This window comes from Dermacentor albipictus, chromosome 5 (genome assembly GCF_038994185.2).
Source record: "Dermacentor albipictus isolate Rhodes 1998 colony chromosome 5, USDA_Dalb.pri_finalv2, whole genome shotgun sequence".
Taxonomy (NCBI): Eukaryota; Metazoa; Arthropoda; class Arachnida; order Ixodida; family Ixodidae; genus Dermacentor; species Dermacentor albipictus.
In genome coordinates this window covers 90,958,697-90,977,090 of record NC_091825.1, presented here as the reverse complement: position 1 = coordinate 90,977,090, position 18,394 = coordinate 90,958,697, and the positions used below count along the sequence as shown (strand labels likewise).

The window sequence follows — 18,394 nt, the reverse complement described above, 5'->3', positions numbered from 1 at the left end:
TGCAGCCACTGCTTTTGTTAAGTGCATGCGCCGGAAGTGCCTGGGAAGCCGAAACATTGGGAGGACGCCTAAACGGTGCCTTAAGGAGTGGAACGTGTCAGCGTTCATGGATCCCTGACTGCTTCTCACGCTTCCCGGCAACTGCTGCTTATGCAAGCGAAGCCGAACCACGGCCATCTTATCATAGTCAAGAAGTAACGTTAGCAAATATCGGAGAAGATACGAAGCGCTTCCATTCCACTACGTGCTATTGCGATGCTTAATTTAGCCGTACAGGTATCTTTGGACTCCTTTCTTTCTTTCATAACTTTCAGAAGGAAGCCTAAACGTCTTTTTTTTTACAGCGAAGCTTCTAAGGGCTAGTCCCCCCGGGATCGTGTATGTGTGTAGACACAAGATCCCGAGTATAGTGCAATGCCGGGCCCACCCGCGGCGAAGGTGCAGTTCGCCATTAAAGGGCCCACATATCCAGGTTCGCTGGTCACCCTTCTTTACAGAGTGGAAGGTTACCGAGTTTTTTTTCTTCAAATTTTATGGACTATCATGATATCAATACGCAGCCAAAGGTAACATTTTACTCATCGAGCTTTTATTTTCAAACACCCCTAGCATTTGCGATAACTGACCAAAAGGACGTGAGCTGTGAGAAGTTTCAGCTGTCGAATCCTTCTTTCAGAGTAGAAGTATAGGCAAACTGTGGCTTCACCTGCGCTGGTTGAGAAACTACGAGGGCTGCCACTCCGGCTTATATTTTAAAACCTCCTTGGCTCTGCCTGACTGAAGGAGTGCCTAATGCTTGCGTCATTACACACGTCACGTCGCATTCATCTGGCTGACTAAAGGTGTGGCCTAGTGCGTGCATCATTGGGCACGTGACGGCACCGCCAATAAAGAGGAGGTGGTGCCACGTCATGAGTGTATAAAATGAGTGCATAAAATATCAAGAATTTCGCCAAGGGGACTATAATGCTTTCGCATTCCCATACGTAAGCAGTCTTAAGTGTCTCTGTCGAATGTTCTCTTTTTTTATATATAATAAACGTAAGTCGCCACAAATTCGCGAACGTCCCAACAGATATCTGGAAGGAGTTGAATATCTCTTTCACTATTCGCTACAATGCTAATCTCGCCTGCTTTTATCAGAAGCAGCAAGCCTCAACTGCATCACTACAACCTCTTGTAAATACCACAGATATATTATTTTTATTAAGACTGGCTCAACAGTCCCAGAACTTAAGAGGAAGCTTTAGCTCGGGCCCAACTCCGACGCGGCCTATTCAAATACATGTAAATATGCAAAAACGTTTTTCTGAGATAACCCCTGGACCGATTTTAATGAAATTTGTTGCTTTTGAGAGACAAAGTTAAATTCTAGTGACTGTTGGAAGCGGAATTTCGATTTAGGGCTTCAATTTTGTTAAAGAGATTTATAAAAATTCAGAAGTTTGAAAAAAATAGAAGCACGAAGTTTACAAACTAATAGCTCTGCACCAAGAACAGATATCGCGGTTCTGTAAACCGCATCCATTAGAGCATTCAAAGCGGACAAATTTCATGTCATTTTACATCTTACGTGAGTTTGTAACGTTGTTTACGAGGGTTCTGCAAAAGTTGTAATTACATATTAATAAAGTTTTTTAGATTCATGTATAAGATGTCAAATGTGTCCGCTTTAGATGTGCTATTAGGTACAATCCACAGAATTGCGATATCACCGATTCTTGCTGAGTTACAGAGTTGTAAACTTGATAGTTTCGTTTTGTGAAAATTTGCGATTTTCGCCAATTTTTAATAAAACATTGACGACCTAAATCGAAAATTCGAAACCAACAGTCACTAGATTTTAAGTTGTTCTTTTAAATGCAACAAACCCCGTCAAATTTGGTGCTGGGGTTGCCAAGGAAAACGAATTCTCCTTTTACGTGTATTTAGATAGGAGCACCCGAGCTAAAGCTTCCTCTTAACGCAATGAAGATAGATTTATTCATATGTAATACGAATTCCCAGTTCTTCGCACACCTTCCATATATATCTGCAAAAAGATAACTATCTTTCTCACTATCCGTCACCAAAGTAATATTATTTGCCTGCATTAGAACCATCAACCCTTGATCCATCACTACAACTTGTTCTTATTGCGCTGGATTCTAACCTATTTTACTTTCCTTTAGCCTAATTCTTATACCTATCATTTATGTGCTAAAGAACATCGCCGATAACAGGGAACCAAGGCACATGCGTTCTTAAATGTCAATTGTCTCGAGGATATATTGTGCTATGTGCCCTTTACCGTATCGGTACATTTACTTTACAAACATAATGGAGTCTTCGTCAAACCTTCATATTTAGGACAGTCGCAAAATTATGACCTTTCTATTTGTTGACGCACGTACTACTGATATGCAGACCTCAATGTTGTAAAGCTCCGCCTTTTGTCTGGCTACTGCCAGGTGGTGTGTGATATCAAGTTGTCCATCACTTGGGCGCCTGCCTATCTAAATGCGGTCCGTAGAATTCCCACAATAATTCATTTTTCTCTATATACGCTCGATTCAAACTTGACAGCTGACAGTTCTAACCTCGATTCCATTAAAAGTATCGCAATTGCTGGTTCTATATTGCGCTGGCTCTATCTCTTTTTCCTCCGAAAGTCAATGACTTTTTTGTTTGGTGCCGACGACGTGTGTGAATTTTGCTCGTCAGGTGTAATATTCTTTTGGTCATTTAGCGGCTGTTCTTTCCCTTTCCGTCCCAGTTGAATAATTACTCTCGGGAGTTACTAATTCAATCTGGCTGTGGTGCAGACAGTTCCGTTTCTGCGCCGTTAACGTTTCTTTCTTGGCTTCTTATAGATCGCTCTTCTGCTGTTCGTGGTTTAAATCTGCTATAGTTGTCCTAATGTTTTAGAGGGTCTTATTGCTCTACAAATTGTTTCTTTCCTCAACTTGAGCCAGTCGCCTGAACTATTTTGATTGTTTCTGCGTAAGCATTTCACGTGGTTCATCATCATCAACATCATCATCATCATCATCATCATCATCATCAGCCTGGTTACGCCCACTGCAGGGCAAAGGCCTCTCCCATACTTCTCCAACAACCCCGGTCATGTACTAATTGTGGCCATGCCGTCCCTACAAACTTCTTTATCTCATCCGCCCACCTAACTTCATTATCACGTTGTTCATTATCACGTGGTTCAAGAATATACTATTGACATGCTTTTTCTTATCTGATCCGCTCCTGACTCTCAACAGTCACTGCTGCGTTTTCTTATTCCGCCTCAATGCTTGCTGCTGTGTTCATTATTTGTTGTTCGTTTAAATTTCACCGTGCTTTCCTCCTATGCCTCTTCTCATTGTAGCCGCATTCAATCTACAATGGGAATGGCAACACGCTCATAATTAAACAAAAATTTTATCATAGCCTCATCCCCTGCTACTATACTAGGCACCTTCGTTTGTATTACTTCCGGCATCACAGGACAATCAATAAACGACAGCCTGTTTCCAGGTTTTCACGACAGTTTACATATGCAAATATGTGCCCACGGCAATAACAATTGCCAGATTGTGAATTTCACTTGAAGCAAAAGCTTCCTGCGTTCCTGATATATTCTGTTATGCATGCAAGATATCAGTGTGCGTTTTCATATTACATATAATTCCCCCGTTTATTTGAGCTTCATAGTACCTTTGCACTCACAGTGTGCTCAATTTTCATTATCTGAAGTGATTGCCTTTTCACACGGAAGCTGCAACGAAGAATGAGCACTTCCCTGTGTTCGTCCCTATCATCCTAAGATGGAGGGACGAACGGCATTATCTTCCAAGTAACGATAATGCGTATCTTACTTCCTTGATTATTCTTCTTTGTTCTTTTGCAACCACGGCAAATGAATTCTTTAGTTAGACAGTGGAGCTTGAACATCTCGGACCTGTATTTCTGGCTGTGTTCCGATAATGAATGTAGACGGCTAAAGAGACAACAACGGAAAGCGGCCACATTAGTCCTCGTTCTGCTTCTAACGAAGCCGGCAAGAAAGACAACTTCGCGAAAACAGCATCGAAGTAAAAAAAATTCTAGGATGCTTAAGCACTTCTTATGAAGCTTGCAAGGATTGGCTAGTTGTTTCATTATCAGAGAAAGAGCAGCGCTTCAAGACGGTACACAAAAGAAGAACCACACACACACTGCGCTGACTAAGAATTGCGTGTTTATTATCTTGCTGTGCCTTTTACACAGAGCAATAAAGCAGTGTCAAGATATTAAAAGAAGGCACACCATGGTCAAAAGGAAAGATGGAAAAAGTGGAAACACATCGAACCCAGTGCATTCTTGTTAAAATGCAATTTTCAGAAAATTGATTTCTTTCTTGGACAGGTAGCTTAAGAGACGAGATGCTAACGCAACTAAAAGGTTTCCACTGATTGGAAGATTTTTTACATTGTTATTATGGTCTCTAAGTTGGTACAACGGCTTGACTGGCCAATATGTCGTTTTCCACATTTTAACGGCAATGAATACACTATCTCTTGCACACAATCAACAAAACGGTTTTTGTGCTCGGTCATACACGCTCATTGAGTGCGCATGTCGGAGGCGACCTTAGCACATAGACCAATTACCTTCCGTGGCGCAAAAGAAGGAGAAAAAAACTCAGGCCCACACCCTGACCGACCCTCTGCTCTGTATAAAAACCTCAGCAAGTTAATAAACACGCAGTTTTTAGCGCAATGGTGTGTAGTTTCTCCTTTGTGTCTCGTCTTGAAGCGCTGCTCTTTCTGTGACTTCTTATGAGTTGCCAATACGGAAGAATTAATGTTCAACTGAACACCGCTGAGCGGCCCTTCGAGTTTTGCGCTGCGTCTAATGTACCATAGCGATACGTGCTGCCTGAGTCGGCAAGTAGCAGAAGACTGCGGTGCCAGCGCAGCATTCCGCCGACGTCCTGCACGAGAAGAGACTGAGGAAGCGCTTCGCGCGACTGCCCCGCCGACGACAACCTGTCTTGGCCCATGGCGCCGCGTCCCCGTACCTGCGCAGTCTAGGCACGCTGGCGACGACGCGTCGGGGCGATGCCCTCTCCCCTCGTGCAACACCCGGCGAAGGCGGTAGACGGTGTTTCGATTCGCCCGCTGGGCTCCTGGAGGCGCACTCGTCGCATGGCGTCGCAACCAATGAGAATTTAGGGGCCGTTTCGCTGCTACAGACGCCACCGGCTTTCTCGCTGAATGGGTCATTTGATGCTTTCGCATCAAATAAAGCCGCAGTTGAAAACAAAGGATGAAGCACCGATTGCGATAACAAATTAGTAAATAGCTCTACGAAGTAAGGATAGTAGCTTTATCAGCCGTATAAGATGGTAAGCAGTCTATTACTAAATAAATTAACAATGATATAAGGAGTAAGCGTGACTGAGCGAGGACGTACAGACAGACTGTGCTGTCTCTGCGTGTCAGTTTCTTTCTACGTACTTCTTCGGCTGGACTTAGACATACTCTCATGCATTCAAACCAAATAGCCCGCCAACGTTTTTTACCTAAATTAACAAGCATTGTGTCACGCGCGCACAGGTAAATATTGAACACATCTTGATCAATGAGCGCGGAAACTGGCTTTCAAAATGCTGGAGTGAGCAATCACGGCAGCAGCAGCAGCGATCGAATTCACCTTCGGGCATCTCTCAATTCAATACGAACAAAACGTCGAAAGCCCAGCGCATGAGAAGCTACCGGCACTGCGCGCACTCTGCAAACATCGCAGACAGCTTGCAAGAGGCTCACTAGGGCGCGCCCTTTGGCCACGATGCAGATCGCTCTGATTACCGGGGCCCGCACGGCCGTACCGTAAAGAAAGCAGCCGGAGTACGCCACCCCCTTCCCTCGCCTCACCCTCGTGCCTATCGCGTCACAGAAGAGCACTTCTGCCCGTCTTCCTCGCTCGCTAAAACGATATTGAGCCGCGTTAGCCGGCTCAATACTCGCACATACAACATACGGTGCGCGGCGATGATTTTATCGCCCTTAGACTTTACAGGGAACCTCACGACGACGGCAGAAATGCGCCTGGAGTGTCCATATAAACGCTATCGCAATAAAATGGTCCGTGCTAGTGTGACGTTTGCAAGCGACATTGTGCCTGAACGAATCCTTGGAAACACGCCGAGAAGGCTGTCTGCGCATAAGCAAGCCTGGTAACGCTTTCATATGCACGCAATTTAAGATGTGCTATGCTTTTATTAGTTCTCACACGCGAGGTAGAAAACACAACGAGAATATGCTACTTTCTTAGCCTCCTGTTATCAACGGGAAAGAGTGTGAACATGCATAGATGTCTTCAAAGTGCATTTTATCGCTCGACTCGAAGCTGTCATCTCAGCATAAAAAGACAGATGGGCTGAAAAGTTCTGACCAATTTAACCGGAGAAAGATTCATCCGGTCAAAAATCACGAACGACAGGTAGTCAATCCTTCACCCCTTATTGCTGTCCTGCCGCTGCGTACGTTTATGAAACTTTCTTTACCAGTTTGTGATCTCTTAGAAGCTAAGGCCGCCCGCACCACTCAGAATGTGAGTGGCGCTCTTTTTCATAGTTATACGGTCCTCTTAAAGACGGTACTACTCAGACCCAGTAACCGCCAACAGCTCCTCTCAGCATGTAGCTAATATGTATGCCATTATAGACAAAGCTTTCGCTGGGATGCATCCGTCGCACTTTTCTGCGGATTTTTATGACCTCAAAGTGTATTTTACATTCCAGAACAAATAATTCGTTGTTAGAAGCGACAACTGCTTTTTCTACACCACGTAACCTTACCGGCCACAGGACGTATGCTTCATACTATGCTATGGATGTTAGAACACAAATGCCGCTGCTCATCCACATCCATCGCAATTTCCTTTCGTTCACCGTCGATGTTTTGTCCCTTCAGCGCCACATTTAGGCCGTCCGCCAGAAAGAACAGATTATACGGTGTGTAATGGTCTCAGATAATTTTCATTTCTCTTACATTTTGACCGCCCAAACAGTTTTGTTGAGAAAACGCATGGCGATCTCCTGACACGGCGCTCTAGGGCCGCGTGACGTCCTTAGATAATCTAGGTATCTTAAGACCACTCCGATGCTGCCGCCATCTAGTGAAGTAAAGAATAACCTCCTCCTTTTAGTTCAGAGGCCCTTAAAGCAAAGTCGATGGCGAGGACCAATAGTTCATGAAAGCGTGCAGCGTTGGCACGGTAGGGGTGGTAAAACATTTATGGGTGGTGAGGGTTTTCATAGTAAGTGTGAGAGGATATTTGGTGTAGATGAACGTAAGGAAGCCGGCGCTGATTTCCGACAAAATGTATTGGGTGCCTAATGCAAAATGCATTAAATGTTAGATGATAAGGAGTAGCAGTTAACCACAATGTACGTATCTGAAGCTGCGAAGGGGCTAACAACGAAGCAAATCTAAACCCAATAAATTGCCAATATTCACTCGGAATTTATTGTGCAATAAATACGAAGCGTACATGCTATTTTATTCACGAGGTTAAAATTTCACTTCTTTAAATCTTTCATGTCCTACACAGGATCTTCGGAGCCTGACGTCGCCTCCCTTGATTCTGCAGCCGTGCATGCACCGCTATCTCCATGCACGCAATACACCGTGAACTACTTCACGACAGATATGCCCGCAAGCCGGAAGCCCATGCTATGGTCCCACACAGCAGAAACTTTCTGCACGTGCGCCGATGAGTCAGGAGTTCAGGTTGGTGCAGCGGTACTCCTGATGGTGGATGGAATGACGGTATATTTATGCACGGTAGCTGCTTCATGTGCGCTGAGTGCAAAAGACGAGCTCGTTCGCCTACTATGAGAAACATTTCGAATTCTTCATTCCAGTCTACTTTTAGCTCTAAACCTACATCGGTGTATGTTCGTTTTACACTAGTCAACAGGGAACTAAGTAAGTACTAGAACTTGCCTCACAACTCGCCTCCCAACACACTCTCGCCGAATTACAGTTCGCACTTTTTTTGGCATTTTACGCCCAAGCGTACACGCCCCGTCTGGGAAATCGGCAAGATTATGTGTGCCGCGGCAAGGGAAGAGGGTACCGGAGAAGGAAGGCTCCTGGAGGTGAACGGACAGAATCGCGTGGCGGGGAAAGTGCGGAGGAGCGCGCTGAGCGCACTCATTGAGGGATCTTAGAGCACGCCGCAAACCAATGCCTCCTAGAAGAAAGTCTAGCTGGCGTTAAGCGAAGCGGGGAAGGAGAAAAGAGGCAAAGCGTCGTGGAGGAAGAAATTAGGCGGAGGCGCGCTGGGTTGCTACAGGTTCTGCGTGCGCTGTACACGTACCGTGTTTGTCTCGTGATCGAGAGGCCGAGCGCCGAGCGAGAAGGACGGAGACGCGAGCGGCGGCAGGCCGAGCGCTAGTCTACCGACGCTGCAGTCGGTGCCAAGGGCCGGCGTACACGAGCACAACAAGTCCGGCAAAAGGCGCCGGCTTGGCGTGCCCCGAAGTTTCCACAAGTGGAAGGAGAAGAGGGGAATGTGAATGCTGTGAATAGTACATTACCAAATTTCTTGAAATAAGAGAGACTGTGGATTTCCCTACAAAGGCTTACCTCCTTTCCTAATGACACTTTACCTCTTACAGAAATCGATAAACGGACATACAACATGCAAAATAAAAAAATAAACCTAGAAAAAAAGAACGCCACACTTATATACAATCAAGGCATTTTTTAAATATTCTACGCGCAGTGCACAAAAAGGGAATAGCACCAATACGCTTGCGCGTAAACCACGTACAGGAAGTGAGATGTCTCTAACTTTTTGTCCAGTTGTTTCTACGACACATGTTTTAAAACGAAGAGGACGAATTATATAAAAAAGAACGTTTATTACAGTGGATAGCATACAAAATCGGAAGGGAGGGTCCGCACTATTCTTTAGTCCGTACTAGGCACTTGACTTCAATAGGCAGGTCTGAAATAATCAGAAGAATAAAAATGGGCTGGGGTGCGTTTGGCAGGCATTCTCAGATCATGAACAGCCGGTTGCCATTATCCCTCAAAGTAAAAGTGTATAACAGCTGTGTCTTACCAGTACTCACGTACGGGGCCGAAACCTGGAGGCTTACCAAAAGGGTTGCGCTTAAATTGAGGACGATGCAACGAGCTATGGAATAATAATATTTGGGGTTTTACGTGCCAAAACCACTTTCTGATTATGAGGCACGCCGTAGTGGAGGACTCCGGAAATTTTGACCACCTGGGGTTCTTTAACGTGCACCTAAATCTAAGCACACGGGTGTTTTCGCATTTCGCCCCCATCGAAATGCGGCCGCCGTGGCCGGGATTCGATCCCGCGACCTCGTGCTCAGCAGCCCAACACCATAGCCACTGAGCAACCACGGCGGGTAACGAGCTATGGAAAGAAGAATGATAGGTGTAACGTTAAGGGATAAGAAAAGAGCAGATTAGGTGAGGGAACAAACGCGAGTTGATGGCATCTTAGTTGAAATCAAGAAAAAGAAATGGCCATGGGCAGGACATGTAATGAGGAGGGAAGATAACCGATGGTCATTAAGGGCTACGGACTACATTCCAAGGGAAGGGAAGCGTAGCAGGGGGTGGCAGAAAATTAGGTGGGCGGATGAGATTAGGAAGTTTGCAGGGACAACATGGCCACAATTAGTACATGATCGGGGTTGTTGGAGAAGTATGGGAAAGGCCTTTGCCCTGCGGTGGGCGTAACCAGGCTGATGATGATGATTATGAGGCACTTGACATTTTACCCGCCCTTCTGTTCACGGCTGCCATATTTCACGAAAACCTTCAAGGAGAAGTAACGGGTCGGCTCAGTGGAGTGTGACAATCACGAAGTGGGACAGAGCCAGCGTCTCAGAGCAGGAATACTTTTATCGTGTGTCTGCTTTAAAAAGAGCAGCAGGTGTAATTTGGCTGTCACTGTCCATTTGTCACGTGATTGAAATGACCTCTTCCTTCCATTGCTACTGCACAGCCGTGGGTGATTGCGTAGGGTTATTGATGAAGATGGGGGATCCACTACAATTTCGTGGATACCGACAATTTTGTCCTTGACCTAATTTTCAGTTTCGTTACAAACTCATTGCCACCTTCACACGCAAAATCACGCACCGGTGAAAACCGTTTTCGATTGCCAAAGACATGCCTTTTGAATCACACGGGAAGCATATACTGTAGCCGTTGACGGCACCATATCTTCATGCAGTAAAGACACAATAGCTTGGAAGACGCTTAAGCTTCGGCTTTAAGAGTGGAACGCGACCGCATTCAAAGATCCCTTACTGTTTCTCACGCTTCCGGGGAACTGCAGCATATGTAACCGTAATCATTACCGGGAAACGCTGGCGGCGAACGCTATGCACGAAGGCGACCTCTCTATTAGAAATGCGGCCTCTTGTGTGGGCCGATCCCGCAGGTAGTGCACAGCCGCGCCAATAATATTAAATAATTTTCAGCTTTCTGTTACTGTTTCGCACTCTTAATATTCAAGTCTGGGAACATTTAACATAAAAAGCATGCACTGTCGGTGTTTTGTTTCATGACAATTGTTTGTCGGCTGCCATTCACAATATACCGAGGAACAACTTTGTCGAGAATGTAAGAAAAGGTCTGAGCAACTTTAGTGACAGAAAGATGTGGCAATATAAACCGTATAAACCATATGTCATACAGCAAGGCGCGGCATGTGCATATAGCTGATTACTCATTTATACGGAAGTTTTCGCTCACGGACAACTTCACTGACATCGTATTTTCCGCGACATGGAGACCTTAACGTAATCGCGTTAAAATTCGACCGCACATTACATCACACACCACAGACATTAAATTGCGCTCCATAATACGTAGTTCTGCCACCGCTATTAATATATATGAAGCGGCAAGTATTACTTCACATTTTTCACATCGCGTTGCGGCTTTTCGAATTTCTTCGAGTGTCGTGCTAATGCATGATGATTGGCGAGGACTGTTCTGTGATTCTTGTGGAAGCTGCTAGGACTCACAAGAGATACACATACGAGACATACAGTCAGAACGTTATTCAAACTTAACAAAGCTTAGCCATTCTAACGTTATAATTGGTGAACGCTATTTGCACCACTAGTGAGCGCTGTGTGATCGCTTAGAGTCCAAATGCAGTCAGAATGCATCACAAGGCCCTCGCTTTCATCTCATATCACTAATCAGCAGCTCGGTGTCCCCAGCGCTCACCGGTGGTGGAAAAGGCGCTGACGGGCCATGCAAGTCACTTGTCGCGTTTGGATCACTGAGGTCTCTAGAAAAACACAGGAGGTGGACGAGCTAGCAAAAAAAAAAGATGACAAACTTGTCGACTTGAATGGCCTTACACTTTTATTTCCATAAAGGGAAGAGCTTTGGCGAAAACCATTAGCTAACATTTGTTGCGAAGAGCTCTATTAGAATGAAAAGAAGAATCTTAGAACCCTTTAGCAAGAACTACCCGCAACCCAGAATGCTCTCCAACCGCGAGACCAAATGGAAGAACTGGCAGGGGCACTGATGTACAGAGAGAGGACACAGAACATTGCTGCCGAGTGCAACAGTAGATAGCGTGTGGTCGGAAATGATTATCTTATTTCTACTCCTTGAATTCAGGCTCCTGCAGCAGTGGAAGGAGGTGGTGGTGGCAACACGCTCGTTTCCATTCCAATCCCGGTGTCTGTGCCACTGCCCCTGGGCCAGTCCGGTGGTGGCGGTCAAGGCGGGCCCATCATCATCACCTCGCCTCCGCCACCAGCGCCACCCAACCCTCCAATGCCTCCTCACCCTCCCGCTCAGAGAGCCGGGGTCGCACAGGTTGGTGGCGGCACCGACTTCTGCACTGTCAGTGTTGCTCGCTGTTTACATTATTGCGTCACGGCGTTGCAAATGACTTGAACTGGATTGAATTCAAACCGATTATGATGATCACCACGATGACAAAATGTGTGATAAGTTAAACAAATTAGCCGTGAAGAAAGTCGTAATACTTAAGGAGACGTCTCCTTCAGCGTCATGCGATGCTTTATAGACAGGTTCGCTCCCGCAGCCGTTCTCTCAGGTTGACGCACTAGAAGTACATTCCGTGGAAGCTCCATCGTAGGATTTTGTTATGTGGACTGGACTTCCGTTTGGGCGTTGATAATGCAGCTGTGATATTCTACAGCCGGAGTTGTAGTGCTCCCACCGAAATGGGCTGTGTGTGCTTAGAGGCAAAAGCCGAGGCCGTTGGGATTGCGCAGCTAATTTATATATAATCATATCCTCTCCGAGTTAAATTGACGCATGGTAATCACACTTAGGCGACACGCGATGCCCCGTCAAAGAGGCATTGAAGATAGGGTGCCTGAGGACACTACTTAAACGGGTCCTACAGCTCTTCGTTATGGCCAGCATTATTGATGTATAACTATGCTCATTTAAAAAATAGGAGTGACAGGAATTACGATAATTAGCCTACAAATACCACAGTCATTGGCCACAGAAACTTCAAAATACAAGATAAATTAGAGATATCAAACAAAATAAAGATTTCGCGGCTCTGGATTGAAAATTTCCTTCTCCCGTGATACAAAAATGTGGCGCTCAACACCAGCTGGACATAGATGTAACGTAGCGGAATTTTGTGAGCCATGTTTGCCAAGTTTGCTGATATTGTCTAAGGCGTCGTTCTTCTGATTACAACAAATTTCGTGAGGTGGAAGTTGGCTTCTCCATATGGTCGGTGTGTTGATGGCGTCGTTCGTATGCCTACGGCACCTTTTACATGGATGTCGTGGTGATTGACAATTTACTAAGAAGTTGCCGCGCATACGCGAGAAAAAAAGCTTTCTGACCAAATAATCTCGACCACGGGTTTTGAGAACGAGCTACTCGTATCATTCTGCAGTTTTGCCTTTACTACCGCCGAACCGTCACACGGCGCTACTCGTCCAGATCCCATTCATTGACAGCCTATGCGTCGTTACGCAAACTTAGGTTTAGGGTGTGCTTTGGCTATGAGGATGGGTAATTCCGGCAGTGCTTTGTGAAAAGCGTTTGACGACACGCTTCCTGCCTGGACCGGGAGGTTGGGTGGGGGTGCCTACCTCCCCTATATAAGTAGGCGGAAATTGACTTTGAATTGAAGTTCATACAGTCACATGAAAGAAAAATTGAGAGTTTCGACCGGAGAAGCAATGAAAGTGATAGCAATGTTTATTGATGCGCTCGAACTCATCGCCGTGTGTTCTAACAATACTCATTAGCGTTATGGCGTGACGTAGCACGTGCAATAACTGCTGCTGTGCATCAAACACGGTGCTCTGGCCAATCCCAAATGTATCACCGAGAAGAGATTCTTAATGGAAGGGGGTTGAAAATATGGGATGAAGTGCAGCGCAGTAACTGTCTCTCCGTAGAGGACACCTCTACCACGCTGCAGAGGGAGAAAAGGGAAAAGAAAAAGGGGTGAGAGAGGGAGAGATGCGGCAGCGGCAGCTGAAGCGGCGAAGGCTTGGGTGAGGCATGTTTACAGGCGGCTCGGAAGAGCGACGTCCTCGGCGAAGGCCAAGATCGCGCTGAAAAGGTGCTTCTGTTTGGAGATGCAGCTCGAGGTGCGCAGAAGATTGTCCACCGTTGCACAAGGCAGGTTTTGCGCACGGCAGACTTGCGCAAGGGCGGCGCGCGCGGACGAGAGAGCCGGGCACTCACACAGCAAATATTAGACCACTGGTTACTTGTTCGGTGCCTTACATGTCCTGCCCAACTTCATTTCTTCTTCATAATCTCTACGAGAATCTCAACTAGAATTGTACAACTATCATGTTTCATTGTTCGTTTTGCAGTCCTTAGCTTCATCTCAAGCATACTTGTTTATCTTCAAGCTTGACCGCAGAGCTAACGCAGTAACATTTAGCGGCGCTGCTGGCCTGAAAGTTGTGGGATTACTCCCGGCTGTGGCGGCCGCATTTTACCCCCAATGCAGCACGAATTCTGCAAATCTGTGCGACACATCCTGTCTTTGCACCTAAAATGTTCATCCCTGTAGTGGTCAGCCAGCAACGCTGTGAGTGCACGGTGGTTAGGTCAGTGTAGCACAATGCCCTTCTGTTTACGCGAATCTGGGAGGCGCCTCAAATTTTCGAATCGTAGTGTGTGACAGCCGCTGCTTGGAGCAAGTAGTCCTTCGTTGAGCGTAGCACTAAATTCTGCCGATTGCGAGAACTTCGGCGACGCGTCGTGCTTCCTTAGTACAGTCGATGGTAGCTGGTTTGTCCACTCCGCTCCTTACGCAGAGTACAACTATGCTCCACGCATTCCGCGAATTGTGCGGACCGGCTTCCAGTTGTCTGTGCCTTTGTAGCCGAGCGGCTGCTGCCTTCGGGAAGGAGAGGGAAATTTCGCATCGAAGGGGGCGTCGGCACACTTAGTCGGCGTTCTTGCCCGCGCCAGCTCAGTGATGCATTTGTATACATCGGCAAATGCACATGTATACAAATGCATCACTGAGATGGCGCGGGCAAGAACGCCGACTAAGTGTGCCGACGCACCCTTCGATGCGAAATTTCCCTCTCCTTCCCGAAGGCAGCAGCCGCTCGGCTACAAAGGCACAGACAACTGGAAGCCGGTCCGCACAATTCGCGGAATGCGTGGAGCATAGTTGTACTCTGCGTAAGGAGCGGAGTGGACAAACCAGCTACCATCGACTGTACTAAGGAAGCACGACGCGTCGCCGAAGTTCTCGCAATCGGCAGAATTTAGTGCTACGCTCAACGAAGGACTACTTGCTCCAAGCAGCGGCTGTCACACACTACGATTCGAAAATTTGAGGCGCCGGCCAGATTCGCGTAAACAGAAGGGCGGTTTGCTACACTGACCTAACCGCCGAGCACTCACAGCGTTGCTGGCTGACCACTACAGGGATGAACATTTTAGGTACAAAGACAGGATGTGTCGCCCAGATTTGCAGAATTCGTGCTATATTGCGGGTAAAATGCGCCCGCCGCAGCCGGGATTACACCGAAAACCTTCAGGCCAGCAGCGCCGAGTAATGCTACTGCGTTAGCCCTGCGGGCAAGCTTGAAGATAAACAAGTATGCTTGAGATGAAGCTAAGGACTGCAAAACGAACAGTGAAACATGATAGTTGTAGCGTTCTAGTTAAGATTATAGTAGAGATTGCGAGGAACAAATTAAGTTGGGCAGGCCATGTAATGCGCAGAACAAGTAACCAGCGATTTATTAAAGGCACAAAAGGGGTATGGGAAGCGTAGTAAAGGATGGCAGACAACTGGGCGGCGTGATTAGGTTAGCATATTTACTTACATCGGGAGAGATTAGATGACGCAATACAGCGGAAATTTAACGAAACGCTGGGTGAGGCCTTCCTCTCGCAGCGGGCTTAGAAATACGATGATGATAAGGATATTGACGAACCTTTTGTATATTGTCTCGACATGCCACCGACAATAGTGCCTGCCTTATAGTATGCCCATAAACTATAACGGTTGCGAAACTTTCACGTTGTCATGTTTAGGTAAAGAGAGGTCAACAAAAATAGTAGACAACGATGGTCGTCTCTATAGGTGGGTGGTGTCATCAGTCGAGGACACCGTGGTCCCTTGCTGCCCGTCACGCTCTGTCCACCAGTCGAAGCTGATCCTCAGGGCACGAGCTGGTCAGCAGGTCCTCCCACTGTTACAGAGTTGAGAGCTGGGGGATCGAGACCAGTGTCGCATTGTGCGCAATCATATTACTGGTAGAGAATGCGTGGCACTGAGCATTTCTTGCAGGCGTAGCCATAGCATGTCAGATACATTCCGTGGAACAATGTCCCGTGCGGAAACATGTTTCTCTGTAGTCTTCTCCATGCAGCGGCGTTTTCTCTCACCAGTTTGGCTTGCGGTGGAGGGTGCCTTCTTCTGCAGAGTCTGTAATGTGCCAGGATTTCGGTGCATCGTCTGGGTACGCCTTCGCCAAGGTCCGCCGCGTCGCGCACCCTCGGCGGGTTAGCCCGGAGAGCGTGTTCTCGGCCTGTGGATTGTGCCGCTGCGTTCCCAACCAGGCACTTGTGCCCCGGATTCCAGACTATGTATGTCTCCGGGAGGTCCTTGGTCCTTTTGAGTACGTCTAAAGTCGGAGCACTTATCCTTTCAAGTTGGTAGTGCCTGCACTCCACTCGCGAGTCTGCGATCACCACCACTTCTTTCTTTTCCTGTGATAGCCGCGGCTTTTCCTGTGATAGCCGCCCTCGTGGCTGTGATAGCCGCGAGGGCGGTCACCGCCTCTTCGGCCGAGTCCGAGTCCCGCGTGGCAACCGACGCGGCTGTGAGCTGTTTATTTATTTATTTATTTACCCTCAGGGCCTTTCGGGCGTTATAGAGGACCACGCCCTCTGAACAAGTACAGAGTCTCAAGTTCCATTCGCCAGGCTGACTGCGTTCACCTCCGCCCCTCTGTATTTTGAAGCGTCCGCGTAGAGGACATCGTCGTCGTTGTAGTACGCCTTTCTGAGCTTCTTGATTCTCGCTGTTCTTCCCTTGTGGTACTCTGGATGCATGTTGCGCGGCAGCGCCACGACTTGAATGTAGTTTCGTTGGTGCGGCAATACTTTTTTCTTGCCTTTGTCGTCGTCTTCTAGTCGGTATCCGAGGCTCCCCAGGGTGTCTCTTCTTGGCTTGGCCAACTTGAGTTTCTCGAGACAGTTCGTTCTTCAAGCTTCCGTCAGCTCTTCCCACGTGTTGTGGATACACAGGTTCAGCAGCTTTTCCATGGACGTCGTCTGGGGTAACCCTAACGCCGTCTTGTGCGCCTTTTGTATCAGGGCGTCCAGCTTGTATCGCTCGCTGTCTTTGAGGCCAGGGAAGGCGTGCCGGACGTCCCTCTACTCATCGCGGGAGCTTGCACTCTCCTAAGCGTATCTTACTCCTTAAAGCCATGTCTGCGGTTCGTGACCCTCTGTATTAGTTGGACGACCCACTCGACGGTCTTGTTAAGTTGGTTAATTGTGGTCATTTCGCGCCGTCCTTCTTCAAAGTGAGCCCCACGACTCGGAGCATGTGCACTTTGAATATTCTTACGTCGTTCGCCGCAAAACTCATCAGGAACCATCTCACCGTGACTGTCGGCGGTCGTGCGCTTATCATCGAAGTAATATGGCTCCGCAAGCTATGGCCCGTCTAATCCCCTTGCCTGCTTAATTTAATCAGATTTTCATACATCTCTCGTTACGTAACCTTTTCCCAATCTAACTTTGATCTTAACTACACTCTAAGAAAAAAGAGAGTAAAAAGTGAGTCACAGCAACTTGACTCTCTTTTTTCTTACGAAGACCCATTTTCGCGCGGGTAGAGTCACAAAACAAGAGTCAACATTTGTGTGTGGGTCGTTTGACTCTTAATAGGACGCGAAGAGTCGTCGTGCAAGATTGCGACTCCTCTGATATTCGAGATGAGTCTGGCGAGAGAAATATTAAAATGCAGGAGAAGAAATACCAGATAACGTCTTCTGTTTTAGGCAGGCCCTCGGGTTCCTGTCCTGGTTGTAATCAGTTCAGTTCAGTTCAGTTTCATTCCTTAAAGGCCCCCATTTCAGGGGGTGTTACATAAGGGGTGGGATTACATTTGTAGTGAGGAAAACAAACAGCGATGGTGATTTAACATTGAAGGTGATCTGTTACGCGTTCTTGAAAAGCAGGTGTTGAAGCGATGGCAACGATGTCATGGGGTAGGCCGTTCCAGTCCGTGGCTGCTCGAAGAAATAACGAAGCTGAAAACGTAGTAGTACGTGATAGTGGGCGGGCAACTTGAAGGGGATGACTGGTGCGGTCAGATATGCGTGATGTGGCGGCGATATACGATGCTTGATTGAGAGGAGAATAAAAGAATTTGTGATAAAGGGTGAGGCTAGCAATGCGACAACGAAAAGAGAGGGGTGACAGTCCGGATGTAGCTTTCAAGGATGAAACACTGACGTCATATGAGTATGAGGAATGAATGAATCGGGCAGCACGATTCTGCACAGCTTCCAATGCGGTGATTAGATATGCTTGATGTGGGCTCCAGATGGGGGATGCATATTCTAATTTGGGTCTTATAAGTGATTTATACGCGAGCAATTTAACATGTGGTGGGGCAAGACGAAGGTGACGTTTTAGAAAACCGAGTGTTTTGTTTGATGCTGAAATGATGTTACCGACATGTTACCGACATGCGGTGTATCATTCTTTCGTCAAGCTTGTCATGTTCTGCAATTACATCGAACTCTAAATATCGATTTTCCTTGAACATGTTTGTTAATATCTCACACGCTTAAGCGATAGCTGGCTTCCTATGCTAAGGAAGACCCGGATTTGTCACAATGGATTCTGACCAT

At 46.9% G+C, this 18,394-nt stretch overlaps 1 protein-coding gene across 4 annotated transcripts in view; it reads left to right on the top strand.

Moving 5' to 3' along the window:
* LOC139060529 (uncharacterized) overlaps positions 1 to 18,394 on the top strand; it is an 80,084-nt gene that overhangs the window by 8,336 nt on the left and 53,354 nt on the right. For all 4 annotated transcript variants that reach the window (XM_070539694.1, XM_070539692.1, XM_070539695.1 and 1 more), the window contains 2 exons: positions 7,573 to 7,751; positions 11,658 to 11,858. In XM_070539694.1, coding sequence (XP_070395795.1) covers positions 7,573 to 7,751; positions 11,658 to 11,858 — 380 coding nt within the window. The remainder of the gene's footprint in view (positions 1 to 7,572; positions 7,752 to 11,657; positions 11,859 to 18,394) is intronic.